This window comes from Pyricularia grisea (assembly GCF_004355905.1).
Source record: "Pyricularia grisea strain NI907 chromosome Unknown Pyricularia_grisea_NI907_Scaffold_7, whole genome shotgun sequence".
NCBI classification, from domain to species: Eukaryota; Fungi; Ascomycota; class Sordariomycetes; order Magnaporthales; family Pyriculariaceae; genus Pyricularia; species Pyricularia grisea.
Genome location: NW_022156720.1, coordinates 350,066 through 364,095, shown reverse-complemented (window position 1 = coordinate 364,095; position 14,030 = coordinate 350,066). Strand labels below are relative to the sequence as shown.

Genomic DNA, 14,030 nt, shown 5'->3' with positions numbered 1-14,030 from the left:
TACGATGAACAAACTGAAATTTCCCGGTTTCAGGTGAGACATACGGGGCGAGCTTTACGAACTCATCCCCATGCCATGGAAACATCGACCCCAAAGGTGGTTCGCCGAACTGGCGGCACTCGAGGAGTCCGAAGCATCTGGCCTCAACGTCTCGCTTCATTGCCATAGAAGCCTCTAATAAGCGTCCGGCCAGGCCCTCCTTGGATTTACTTGTATCAAAACACAAGCTCGCCAGTTCCGGCTGTGTTGCTATCGCCAAGGTGAACGGGGTCAGCCAAAAAATGGTATTGAGTCTACTGCCGAAAGTGGCGACGGTGAGCGCAAGACGAAAGTAAACGGCCGCGCGGCTCTTCAGGTGATCCGTATCATCGGCGTTATTTCTGGCCCACATTTCTGTGTACAGTTGTGAAAGGTCCTTGGGGAGGCGGTCGATTCGATGCACGAGGTCCTCAATCGTTTCACCCGAAACAATGGCTATATTGACAGTTTTGGTGGTTAGGCAAAGCCACAGAAAAACACCCTCGGCTTTCTCTGTCAGTTCATAAACGAGCCATTTCTTGATGTCGGTTTTGTTGGGCATATCATCTCGGGTAATTACCATGCCATTGTGCCGTAGCTGAAGCCCTTCAGGGAGGCCAATGTGGTAATTCAAGGGGACTTCAATGTTTTCCATAGCGTATTTTTGAAGGTCCGCAAAGTTGAGATTTTCGAGTCGAAGTTGCGGGTAAATGCCCAATCGCATTTGTAATTTAGGTTCACGGCGTGACCCAAGACACAATTTGATCCCATCCCTCGCATTTAAATCTTTCAGCTGGTCAATCATGTTTAACAACCGTATGGGACCATCACTGGGGAGAACTTCGTCAAGTCCGTCTAGAAATAAAGCAATGGGCTGGGGGAAAATGTTGATCACGTTGTGCAAAGTTGCCTCTAATTCCTCAGCTGACCAGTCAGTGTCGGAATCTTTGAAAGCCACATAGCTGCTGGTATCCAAAAGGTGGTCGAGACATGGAGTATCATGGCTAAGCAACTGGTAAAGAAGGGAGCATAAAAGCCCTCTAATGCTCTGTTGCATTTCACTCCCAGGCCTCCAGAAAAAATGTGACATAAGGACCGGGTTTGGGCTCCAGAGGTGCAAGAAGTGACTGGTCCTGGTATCTCGGAGGATATACTTCATCAGGGTTGACTTGCCAGACCCGGGCTTCCCACTGATCCAGTATACTTTTTCGTTTGATCTCAACCAGTCCGAAAAACTGTCCCACTCGAAGTCTGGGCCTGTGGATAAGTTACCCTCGTACGATGAGTCGGTGTCAGAGAATGTTGAACGAGAATTGTGGTCCAATTCATTCTCATTGTCTGAATCATCTTCCCTTTCACTGTCGAAATCGTCCTCAGATGTGCTTGACTTCACTCTAGACTCAGATTCATCGCTCCCATCCTCCAGCACCCAGCTGCAGGTTCCGCTATGAGAGGTCTCAACCAGGTTACGTCGTTCGTTGATGCGGTCGAACTTCAAGCTACCCAGGAGCTTTTCCCTTCGGGCCTGTAGCTGGATGTCGTTATTCCTTGGGAGGCCCCCACCAATACAGCCCCGATTTGCGTGCGGAGTAATTTTTCTGACTGAATGGCATGCTGGGTGATGTGTGATCTGATTTCAACCTCGCTTTGCTTGACCTCGACCGACACATGCTTCCTCGTTTGTATGCTCTCGGTTGACACCAGTTTGGCAGTGTCAGTATGACCCTTACGATACTCCTGGACAAATGACCGCAGGTCTGCGTCAAGGGCTGAGAGATCGATTCCGGTTTTTTCAGTTCTCTCGCTGGTGATTTGTTAGCGCTTGGCAGGACAAGAATGGCTGTATTTGACCAAAGCAGAAGAAAAAAGAAGAGAAAAAGAGCACAACCTACGTACAAGATCCTAGCCAGTAGACCCGCCTGTAGATGAGCCTCTGCCTCCTTAAGCTTGCGATCCAGATTGTCCAGTCGCCTCTTCCTCCAAGTCGTTTTGGCCGCAACCTTCAACGCCGCCACAAGCTTGGCCTTGCCCCCTGGTACGCCATGGAGGAACTTGACCTCCTCGTCCAGGTCTCGCGCAGCGCCCTGACATTTGTCGACCAGGCCCAGAAGCTTCTTGTCGCGAGCGGTAGGCGCTTGAGCGCTTTGACTGTTTGAAGCGACCGATGTGGTTGTCGTGCGGATCGCCTCAGAGATGTCGCGCAGCAGCTCGGCACTCTCCTTCAGTGCGGGGTCGAGTTCGCCGTCTTGGTACACCTTCTTGGCCAGTCGAACCGTCTCGCGCCCGACTCCGACGACCTGCAGAATATTACAGGAGAGACCCAGGGCTGCGATCGGCTCCATCCCAGACATTGCCGATGAGTTCTTGCTTGTTTCTATATACTGCTGTGAGATTTTGCAGTGCAAAAAATGATAGGATAAGCAAGTGAAGACGGAAGAGGGATGAGGCTTCGAATGGAAGAAAGCAGATGAGATTGAGGCGGGGCAGCTTGACAGCCCGCCCAATTGATTCGGTGCCGGAAACATAAATGACTGGCTGTGTCTTTTGCACGGCGTATGGTGACACATTAGGATTGACGATTTGTGACTGGAAAGAAATTTAGCACAGATTGGGAGTCCTGTAATGCACAGGGTGTATGCCCAACAAAGTTTCCAATGCCTCTGTTCGAGATTAAAGTAAAATGTGATGTAGACAGTTCTGTCTTGAAGTGAATCACCCGTGGAAAATCCTGATGGCATTGATGGTTATGCCTTGACCACGTCTTCTATACATGCCCTTCAGCACAGTAGCTGCTGCGGCATCCAAAGCAACCCAAGCCGCTGTGGCTATCAGTCCTGTTCCAGGACATCCTCGGTTAATCAGCCAAGAGGAGCAGTTACTAGCAAAAAAAAAAGACGAAAGTATGTATATGTATTCAAGAACGAGTGCGATATTTTAACATATCGAAGATGCCCAGCTAGGCCAAAGTGAAGCTGAGTTGCACCGAAGAGACCCCCGGCCTGACTTCAGCCAGATGCTGATGCAGGTGCCAGTGCGCCCAATTCTTAATGCGACATGGTGGTAGGTATGATCACTCGCCTGATCAAATTGGTCGCCGCGACTTGTTCTTGCACAACTATGAACACACACCAGAAGTCAGGTCTCGCGAAATATTCTTGTCATATTTTTTTAAATTTGCATATTGGTGGATGCAGTCAACAGCTGCAAAAGGCTCACTGTAAATGACAGTGAGTACAAAATATAGACATACAGTCAAGGGGTATCTATTTAAAAATGCCCTGATAGCAAAAACATGTCGCAGGTCATCTCTGAAGGATAGGACATAAGTCCTGTTCTAGGTATCATCATGCAAAACAAATGAAAACAAAAAACCAGACAACCCAAAAAGTCCTCAATCCCTCCAAGCCGGCCGTGCCTCACGGTTCGCCCTCTTGATGTTCTCGGCCCGTCTCAAAAGATGAACCCTCGTGCGATCAGGGTCTCCGGGGAATGGAAGGTAATAAGTCTCGGGAGTGTCACCGTGCTCGCAGCCGGTGATGTCATCATACTCTCGGGGCAGAGTTGATGAGGTTTCAGTAGTAGCAGTTGTTGCTGAAGGTGCTTGGGGTGGGGGAGGTAAAGGAAGACGAGGAGCAGTCTCGTGGAAGAGAGGCGGGATTGGTCGAGGAGGGCGAGACGGTTGAGAAGGTAGAGAATATCGAAAGGACCGAGTAGGTCGAGGAGACCGGATAGGCCGAGTTGATCGAGGCTGCCTGGACTGTGGCAATGGTGGTTGGGAGTTGTGGAGAGTCATGGCCGCAGGGTTGCTTAGTCCAGGGGCCGGATTCACAACCGCTGGGAAAGCAGGAACTGTAGAATGAGGCGTAATGACGATTGCGGCTGCTTGGCTGGCAGCAGTATCCATGTTTCCATCTGCCATAAGAGCCTCGGTAACAGGTGGGGTCTCCCTAAGTGTCGTTGCGACAGGGGTCTCTGCAAGAGATGCATTTGGGGTAGATTCTCCCAGTACAGTCATCATATACAAATTGCGTGCAGTATCCGGCTCGGCTGCGCTGTCGCCAATGATTTTATATGACTTCGTCATAGGTCTGTTCGCAGCAGTTGTATCTTCGAGATTCTTCTCCGCGATGGGTGCTTGTGCAACCGTTGCCTCTCTGATAGGTGCCTCTGCAACGGATTCATTTGCGGTAAAGGTATCCGCATTGTGCTCCTCATCCTCGGCGACCGCTCGCAAGTTGCCTTTGGTGTCCTGATCGAGCAATGTACTCTCAACGACGATCTCCATCTCCTGGGCGTCCACCATGGCTACATCTTCGACATGTGACTTGGTGTATGCAATACGCGCCTTCGTGACAGGTGCGTCAGGTTCAACCTCCGTCAGCTCGTCGTCGCTGCTGCCGCTCTGGTCCGCCATGCTAGCTGCGACAGTAGCTTCATCGTCCTCTGCCACATGTTTGTTCGCCACACGTGATTTTAACACTGCACTAGGTCTATCTGCCATTGTTGTATCTTCAAATGGCGACCGTACCTCCGCAGCCGATGTCTGCGAATCTACCTCTGTGTGCGAGTCATTGTCGCCATCGTTGACGCTGTGGTTCTCATCGGCAATGGTACCTGCAACCATAGTCTTACCCACCTCTGACATATATGTGTCTGTAACAGGTTCCACACCCTGAACCGCCGCCTGCTCGCTGTTAATGCCATCCTCCTTACCGGTCTTGCTACCGTTTCCCTGGTTGAAATTGCTGTCATTCTTCTGGTTGACCTTGGTACCGCCCACGACAATCTCGTCCAAAACCTCAGGCTCTTCATCGTCCGACAGCAACCCAGCCTTCTGCTGGCCCATCCGTATCAGCTTCCTCTGCATGGGTACAATGGGTGCACCTTCCCCTTCTCGCACGGGAATGAGCACCTCTTCGTGGCTGCCTGGGCGATCATGAGGCACCAGCTTAGGACGAAGGAGCTTGAATGCGCTCTCACATAAGTAGGCCGCTCTCTTGTCAGTCAGATGGGGCACCCGTTTGGGCTCATAGTTGCAGTCATTCTCAGGCTAACGGGCCACGATAAAAAAAAATTTGAAAAAGAGAAAATCGGTCAGCTGTTCTATGAGGGAATTCTTTTGAGGGCTAAATGAGACTCAGATTGGCTTACGGATGGGCTTGGTAGCTTGGCGGTGCTTGGTCCTGCGACCATCTGAGGAGCTTCTGCAGGTTTGTGGTCTTTGCATGTTGCTTCGTTCAGCAGATTCTCTGGTGTCGTGCGGCTACGCAACTCGTACTCGTGGGGTGGCATGACGGGCTCTGACCTATGGAAATCTTGTGATTGAATGAAGATTCAGGATGAAGAAAAAAAAAAAAAAAACGATGGCGATATCTTTCTGATGTAAATGAGTTCCTATTCGCCACGTGGGGTGGCTGACTGTTGAGGAAAACAGCCTCGGCCAATCTGATGTGGATATGGCGGTCGGAGAGTGAGCTTTGCCTCAGATCTGACAAATCTTTTGTCACGATGTTTGGAATTCAAACACCGGCGAGATTGAGAGCAAAAGTCAAGGGTTTGGCTGGTGATGATGACCGGCTCGACACCCTGCTCCAAAAGAGTCCAGTTTATCCTCACTGGAAAGTGATTTTGTCCTCACAGTTTTGTGCGCTGGTGGCTGATGGGTAGACCGTAGAACGTGACAGAGAGCCAATCAGCCACCGACCGTTTCTTCAAGATTCAAACGCAACAGGACACGAGGCGTTTTTCGGTCAAGATTTGCATTAAAATGACGAGTACAAGTCACCTTTTGCCCTCGACCGCATCAAGAGCCGATTTCTTCGCAGACGTGATGAGGTTTTTGCTAAATGTTGTTTGGGATTTGGCAAAATTCAAAACTCTGATTGATGTAGTCAAGGAAATGGCGGGAAGGGAAAAAAAAGGACTGCTGCAGAAACTTTGCCCCACTTGACTGAGCAAGCAGAGGAGGGGGACTTGATCCGAGGGTCGCCCAGCTCATTCCGGTCTCGATTTAAAAGTCTAGAAAGAGTAAGTAATGTCCGTCATTTTCAGCTGATAAAAATAAGTGCAAAAAAACGTGCGGATAATTCTAGATTATGCAGAAAATAACTTGGACCTTGTTCGGTAGTTTATAATGTGCAAACTCAAGTTTGGATTCGGTCGGTTCGTTGATCAGTGACGTGGATGAAGAGCGATGCGGACCCGATCGATGCCTCAAATGCCATCCTAGTTTCTTTCGCACATGATATTGTCCACTTTTTTTCAATAATATCTACCCATCCTTACGGCTTGCATCTTCGTGTCTGGCTGTGAAAGACCATATCGAAGACTTTGTGCGTCGGAGACTTCTTTGTAGTTGACAAGGTATTGTTTGTCGTGGAGGCCGTTACACAAAGAATTACATGGCAAGATAGATGCACAGTATCTACCAATCGGGCAAATATGACTCAATTTAGGTCTTGTTACCCTTGATTTAATTTACTATTCATTTGTCTGCATTAATATCGTGGACAGCTCCTTGGTTCAATGTATTTAACACATTGTCGAAAGTCTAATGCAGCTCAACGTTCCGAATAGCACTCGCTACAAGAGGTGGAATCAGGCACTTAATATAAAAAGCTCCATATTTATATGCGCTTGTACTATTTTGTCAACTTGTGACAAGTGCTGGACAAGTAGAGACAGAAAGAGATATGGGCAGCGCCGCCAAACTCGTCAAACCCCCTCTTGTAACCCTAACCCCGACCAAATACACCTCAAACCAAGCCGGGTTTGCTTTAGCGGCTTGCGCCGGTTCGTATTTGCTTTTTCGGTGTGCGTACGGGGAAAACGCTGTGCACAGGTGCCGGAGGCGGACCCCTAAAAAGGGAGATCCGGGATTGTGCCGAAATTTCCCTTTGAGCCCAAGGCATGTTGTCTCGGTTTTTTGCGGGGACAAGAAAAAAGTCGGTGCGAAGTGTTAAAACAGGCCCCTAAATCCAAGAACTGCAAAGCAAAAAAAAAAAAAAAAAAAAAAAAAAAAAAAACCAAACCAAACCAAACCAAAACTCACTCACCTTAGCCAGAAAAACCTGCCGATCCTTGATTTACACTCACCTAGCCACCCAACCACCCCCCTGCAAAACATTCCCAAAGCTACCCCCCCTCCTCACCTCAATTGTCGCATTGTGAGAGGCTGGAGTCGCATTGTTGTGGATCCCTCCAAGGGCGCAACATTCATCATTTTCGAGTCATGGACCGAGCCAAAGTTAATGGTCGAAAACGTCATTCCAGAGTCATACAAGAAAAGTTGATCGGCTTTTTTGTTCTCTATGGTTCGCTCAATGGGCCGTTCCAGTGAAAGACATTGGAACTACAAAAAGAGTGCGAGCGAGCACTTGACTTGTCCCTCGCGAGGTCCTAATTTCTTGGGCGTTCTCTTTTCGCACAATCGTTTTCTCTGCGCGTTGAGTGCTCCATATTTGGCACCATCCCCAAACTCCCACCACCCAATTCAGTTAGCTGAAAGCGAGTATAAATCTCCGACCGACCCAGAATATACATGATAGAAAACCCACCGCCCACCTCTATCACGCCAATCACCAGATACCAAGCACTGCAAACAGGGACAAGGAGGCGAGAAAAAAAAGACAGCATTATAAACTATCAAAGTCAAAAGGACGCACAGCAGCATTAACAGCATAAAAAAAAATGGCACCCTCACAACCACTTGCCCACTTACTCGACCCCCTGGTCCTCGCGACCCGCACCTTGGTCGACGACGTCCCGTCCCCCGTCTTCCGCCGGCAGGCCCCTGCGACCGTCACTGTCATCAGCTCGCAGGGCGGGAACCCGAACCAGCAGCTTTCGGGCGGCGAGATCGCCGGCATCGTGATCGGGTCCATCATCGGCTTCCTGCTCATCCTCTGGCTGATCCGATGGTCATGTGGGCAGCAGATGGTGCCCGACGAGAAGCCCAGCTACTACCACCAGGAGGTTTCACCGAGGAGGCACCGAAGCCGCAGCCATCACCACCACCATCGCCACCACTCCAGGAGCAGGAGCCACGGACCGGATGTCAGGGTCGTCACTAGTCATACCACTGGGGAGCCGGCCGAGCCGACGAGGGTGTACTACGAGAAGCGGAGGAGAAGCCACAGCCGGTACTGAGCCTGGATGAGAGGACTGTCTGGCGTCTGGGCTGGGATGCGTGTCATCTACTGGGTTGGGAGGGCTCTGCTGAACTGGTCGGACTCGAGAAGCGCCAGTCATCCAATCGTTCCAAGAACAACATTCTCCGGCTTGGCTATCCCACGAACCTAGCATTAAGTCTTTTCGCGTTGCTTTGACGGGATGCAATGCGGCTAACTTTCTCGTCCCTACTTTTCTTTTCTTTTCTTTTGGTCACGATATAACGAGCTTGGAGCAAGTTCAGCGATTGGCAGCGACCAGTTTCACGTATAACATGTTTTTTTTTTTTTTTTTAGGGTTTGGCGCCGATTCGTGGAAACCTTGTTTACTAATATAGTTACACATATCGCAGGAGTTTGGAGCGACGGGATAGGGCACATATCGGTACATATCTAGGAGTAGCCTCATAGCTATGAAAATTTAACGTTATTCTTTTTTTGTCTCAAACGGACCAATCATTTGCAGGACAAGGGTGGAACAAAAGTACAAAAACTTCTAAGTTGTCTCGGAGCCGTCACAATTGAGGCGTTCCGGGTGCTTTAAAGCTAGGCTTGGCCGCTTAGGTGCATTAAATAGGGCGCTAAGGGGGAGCTTCGGGAAATTTTCTTAATCGAACGCTTCCAGTCTCACCTAGACTGACAGCCAGACGGGACGCTAAACCAAAGCGAACGCCAGAGTATCCACTTGTGCTCATAGTGGGTTGTTTCGCGTTTTGGATGCAGCAACAGGCAGCAGCATTTTATAGCGATACTTGACTTGATAAGAAACGTCCACCCTCGACGTCTGAATGTGAGATTTGCGAGATTTTTCATTGGACAATCGCTGGAAGGATCGCGGGGCGGTCAAGTAGTACACTAAAAGCTCGGCGATTGACGCGCGTCTGCTGCCACTAGTTCAATGCCAGCAAACAATCGTTTGCGAATGTAGTTCTGTTCATGCGTACCTGAGAATCTGTGGGGATGATGGACCGATCGCATCTTGACCCCCCAAAGCAGAAAGGCCGAGTTGTAAACAAACAAGTTGCAAGAATACTGGTGCCTGGCTGGCTGAGGGAAGTGGAGGCTCTGGTCCTCTGGATACCACAACATGATATCGATGGTATTTCTCTACTTTCTACTTTGCACATAACTATCACGAGTTCCGTATCTTTCAATGTAAAAATGGCCCCAAGTATCTTATTCTGAGTCCAAACAAGTTTATCAGTCTCGCACCCTCACCATACCGACACATAGATCCAAACCCAGCTGCCAAATGGCTCCCCTAAACACCCATCTCGCTAACGCGACCATCCACGCGACCCCAGACTCCTCCGCCGTCAATACCCCATCTCCGGACTACGCCTACGCGTAAGGCCTGCCAAAGCCCGAAAAGCTTGGGGGCCCGGCCCGGCCCATTGACCCATGGGACTGAAATGGGGGCCCGTGAGGGCCCATGGGTTTTCTTGGCGGGTTAATGGGGGCCCGCGGGCTCGCGGGCTTGGCCCGAATTGGGTAACCCGCGGGCTTTATACAAATTTAAAATTTACGAAAAAATTATTGGAAAAAATAAAATATTTATATATTTAATTAAATAAAATAACGTAAATTTTAAAAAACTGTAACCATTTTTTATAGCCATTTTATATTATGTTAAATTATTAAATTAAAATAAAACGTATTATTATTTTTTTTAAATGTAATAATAAATTAATTTTTTTTTTATTTTGGTCGGATTCGGCGTTATCGCCAAAAGATTTTTGGTTATTGTTAAAAAAATCCTTAACGATATAAGGGGTAAAATTAAATAATTTAGACGATAAAATATTTAATTCGTATTTTTTTTGGACCGGAAATAGGTTTTTAACCGAAAATTTAGGGTTAAATTTGGGAATTTTTTCCGGGGTAATACGTTATCCAATAATAAAAATTTTACCATTTATTTTTCCGCCTATTCGCGGGCGTTACGCAGTAAAAAATTATAATAATTTTTAACCAAAAAGTTAATTTATATTAGGACGGACGGTTTATTTATATTTTTTTTTAAATTTAGGGCTATTTATAACGGGTATAATATTGTAAAATATAAATTTAAATTATATATTAACGTACGGGTACGTTCAACCATTTATAATATTAAAAATAAATTTAACGAGGTTTATATTTTTAATTTGGATAATAATACGGCGAACGTATATAACGTAAAAATTGGAAGCTATTTTATATTAAAATGGTTATAATAAATGGTTATAACGTAAAAAAATAAAAAAATTTACCAATAAAAAAACTGGTAAAAAATATTTTAATGGCTTTTTACAAAACCGCGATAATAAACGTAAAAAACCTGCAATTAGGTAAATATTTGTAGGCAATTTTTCGGACCAAACGTTAAAAAGGTGTTTTAGGGATAATTAAATCGAAAATTCGCTGTATTTTTCGAATTTTCCGCAAAATAATAATTAAAATATAATTAAATAAATAAATTAAATATATAATAGGAAAATGAAAATATATTACCGGGTTTAAAACGTATATTTTTGCGTTTTTTGGTAATATTTTTTCATCCGCGGTTTTAAAAGGTGTTTTGGGTATTTTGCCCGTATAGGATTTACGTACTGTTTTTATTTTAAAAATTTTGCGAAGCGTTTTAATAAAGGTAAATTATAAGGGGGAAAATATTATAATTAGCTAAAATTAAATAATAAAATAATTATAAAAAATGGTTACCAAATAAACGATTTAAATCGGTAATAATTGGGGCTAGATAAATAATCGGGTGGAAAACCGAAAATTATTACGTAATTACCAAAAAAAAAAAAAAATTGTAGGGGGACGAGGTTAAATCCGATTAAAATTAACGTAAAAAATTTTTTAGGCAGTAACGCCTTTTTAATTGGATAAAATACGGGGTGGGTGTGGGGCCAATTTAATTAAAAAAGCACCACCTGTAAAAAAATTTCCGAATTTTGGAATTTAATTGCAATAATAAAAATTTCAAATTTTTACAAATTTTACAACCTTATAATTCGATCGCGGTTTTGTTTTATATTGGAAAAACCACCATTTGCAAAAATAAATATCGTTAGTAAATATGGGTAAAAACCTATATTTTCCACAATAATTTTAATTATAATTAAAAATTAACCAAAAATAATACCCAAACGTAAAATAAATAATAAAATCGGTCGCAAGGCCCAAAATTTACGAAACCGTAATAAAAGATTTAAAAAATAAACAAATAATAACGATAAAACTAAATTATTCGTAAACCGCGCGCGCAAGCGATATAATATAATATTATCGCGGCAAAAATCGAAATTACGCGTTGGTTATAAATATATAACGTCGATTAAATTTAAATAAAAATAAATGGAAAATAAATTTAAAACAAAACTTATTACCAAAGAATAAATAACCATTTTATATAATTATTTAAAATAATAAAATTATAATAACCATTTTTTATAATTATTTAAAAAATGTTAAAATTAATATTGGAAAAATTTACAGTCCAAATTTGGCCTAAAGGTACGCACCCCCGCCCTAATTAATAACGAATATTGGAAAAACGTGGATAATTTTAACAATTTAAAAGACGTTTTCGAAACTTTTTTTTAAATTCCCATTAAAAAAATTGAAAAAACAATATTTAAATAGGAAAAAATAATCGCTGTTTTATTATTATAATAAATTAATTACCAAAATAAGGCAAATAAATTCATCCGCCAAATTTTTTACAGCTTTTTTAAAGGCGTTTTATCTACTAATATTATAAAAATTGGTAAAATAATGCGCTAGATTCGCCATAGGATTACCTATTTTGGTAATATATTAACGTTTTTCCAAAAAAAAATGGCTAAATTGGTAAATAATTAATAATTATATAAAATGGTTCTTATTTTTTTTAATTAATAATATTAAATAATACGTAATTTCGTTTATTATATTATATATCGGTACTAGTATTTCCTAATTGTATATTTGGTTATTAAAATGCATTATTGGGCAAAAAATATTGCGGTTTACAACCATAATATAAACCAAATATACCAAATATTCGAAAATAAAATAAAATAAATATTCCCCAAATTAAAAATTATAATACCAAATTTAATAATTATAATATAAAACGGTTTATTTTACGTTTATTTAATTTTTTACCCTTATTAAAAAAACCCTATTACGCGTTTTTATTTGCTATAACGTACCCAAATTTTTAATTATAAACCATATTTATATTATAAATACCGCCAAATTCCGCGCGTAAAAATTATATAGGGTATTTAATTACAAAGCCCTTATACGCCGTATTTAGGCCAAACAAACGCTTTATAAAATATATATAAATATATTTAGCAAATTAATTGGAACAATTTACCGAATAATTATTTAGAAAAATGCCTAAAAATGGGTTATATTTTTATTTATTACCGCCGATTGGGTTAAAATGCCCGATTTTAGCGAGGTAATAAATAAAAAAATAAAAGGGTTATAAATATTGGTTATAAAATCTGTTTATAATAAAATATTTAAAAAATTTAAAGGAAATTTTTTGCCTATAATGTAAAATTATACCCAAATACGGTTATAATAGATAATTACGGGATTTTTTTATATTTTAAAATTAAAATATAAAAAATTAAATTATAATAATTATTAAAATTAATATAATACAATTTTAACGGTAAAAAGGGTTTTTATTTTCCAACCCTTTTTAAAATTAGTAAAAAAAATTAAAATTAAAAGTTTTTTTTATTTATAATTTTGCGTTAAATAAATTAATATATTTTAATTAATTTAAATAAATAAAATAAATAAAACGAATATAATTTAAATAAATAAAAAAGTAAATAGGTAAATAAATATAAAAATAGGTAAATATTATTTATTAAAATTTTATTTTATACCCTATTATTTGTAAAATAGATCGGATAAAGGATATATTTTTGGTAAATACCGTAACCCGTTTGGCGTAAATAATAGCCAAATTCGAAACCGTAAATAATTGTATTAAAAACATTTCCCCGGTTTTTTATAAAGCTATTAAAATTTTAATTTGGATATATAAACGAACGTAAAACGTAACCGTATTTATTAAATCTTTTATTATACGTTGGAAAGCGATTTTGGGTATTAATAAATCCGTATTCGATTATAAACGGCGAATATTTTTTAATATAATAATCAAAATAGCATATTAATATATAACCATTTAATATAACCATTATAATTTATATTTACTTCCAAATTTAAATCGTTTTGTACAATTTTTCGTCCGTTATCCCTTTTTTACTATTCGGTTATTAATACGGCCATTTTTTCGAATTAGTGGTTTGCTTTCCGTCGTTTTTTTCGCAATTTTTTTCGTTCGACCTCGTTTTACAGTTGGATTTTGGAATAAAATTATATCCGGGGGTAGTATTTTTGGTATTTTTCGTAGTCGAACGGATAATCGAGGATTTAATTATTCGATTGGGTTTAACGGTGTAAATTGGGCACGATTAATAAAAATAAAAAATTTAATTTCGATTAACCAATATAAAATAAAAATTAAACAGGTAAAAATTTATTTAATATTTGGAAATTTTTGTTTAAAAACCGGTAATTACCCGCGATATTTTTATTTTATTCGTACTATAATTTATTATATAAATAATGGCGATAATTTGGGAAAAAAAAAAAAATTCGTCAATTTTCCAAATTTTTATTTTTTTTTTATTTTAAAAAAAAAGGGGTTAGCCGAAATAAATCCAATATCGATTATTTAAAACTTTATATTAAGTTTTAAACGAACGAATTAAATCGATAAAAATTTTTTTAACGTTTTATATTATAAACCGATCGTTATTTTTTTTTTTTTTTTTTTTA

At 41.3% G+C, this 14,030-nt stretch overlaps 2 protein-coding genes across 2 annotated transcripts; one reads left to right on the top strand and one right to left on the bottom strand.

Annotated features, from left to right (window-relative positions):
* Positions 1-3,409: 3,409 nt before the first annotated feature.
* Positions 3,410-5,310, bottom strand: PgNI_09142 (uncharacterized protein; the record flags this gene model as incomplete). Its single annotated transcript, XM_031129131.1, has 2 exons — positions 3,410-5,068; positions 5,170-5,310. 2 exons carry the CDS (start codon positions 5,308-5,310, stop codon positions 3,410-3,412), a joined length of 1,800 nt encoding a protein of 599 aa, XP_030977440.1.
* A 2,397-nt stretch (positions 5,311-7,707) lies between these two features.
* On the top strand, positions 7,708-8,166 carry PgNI_09141 (uncharacterized protein; the record flags this gene model as incomplete). The annotated part of the gene is made up of 1 exon (XM_031129130.1): positions 7,708-8,166. One exon carries the CDS (start codon positions 7,708-7,710, stop codon positions 8,164-8,166), a length of 459 nt encoding a protein of 152 aa, XP_030977437.1.
* Between the last annotated feature and the right edge of the window lie 5,864 nt (positions 8,167-14,030).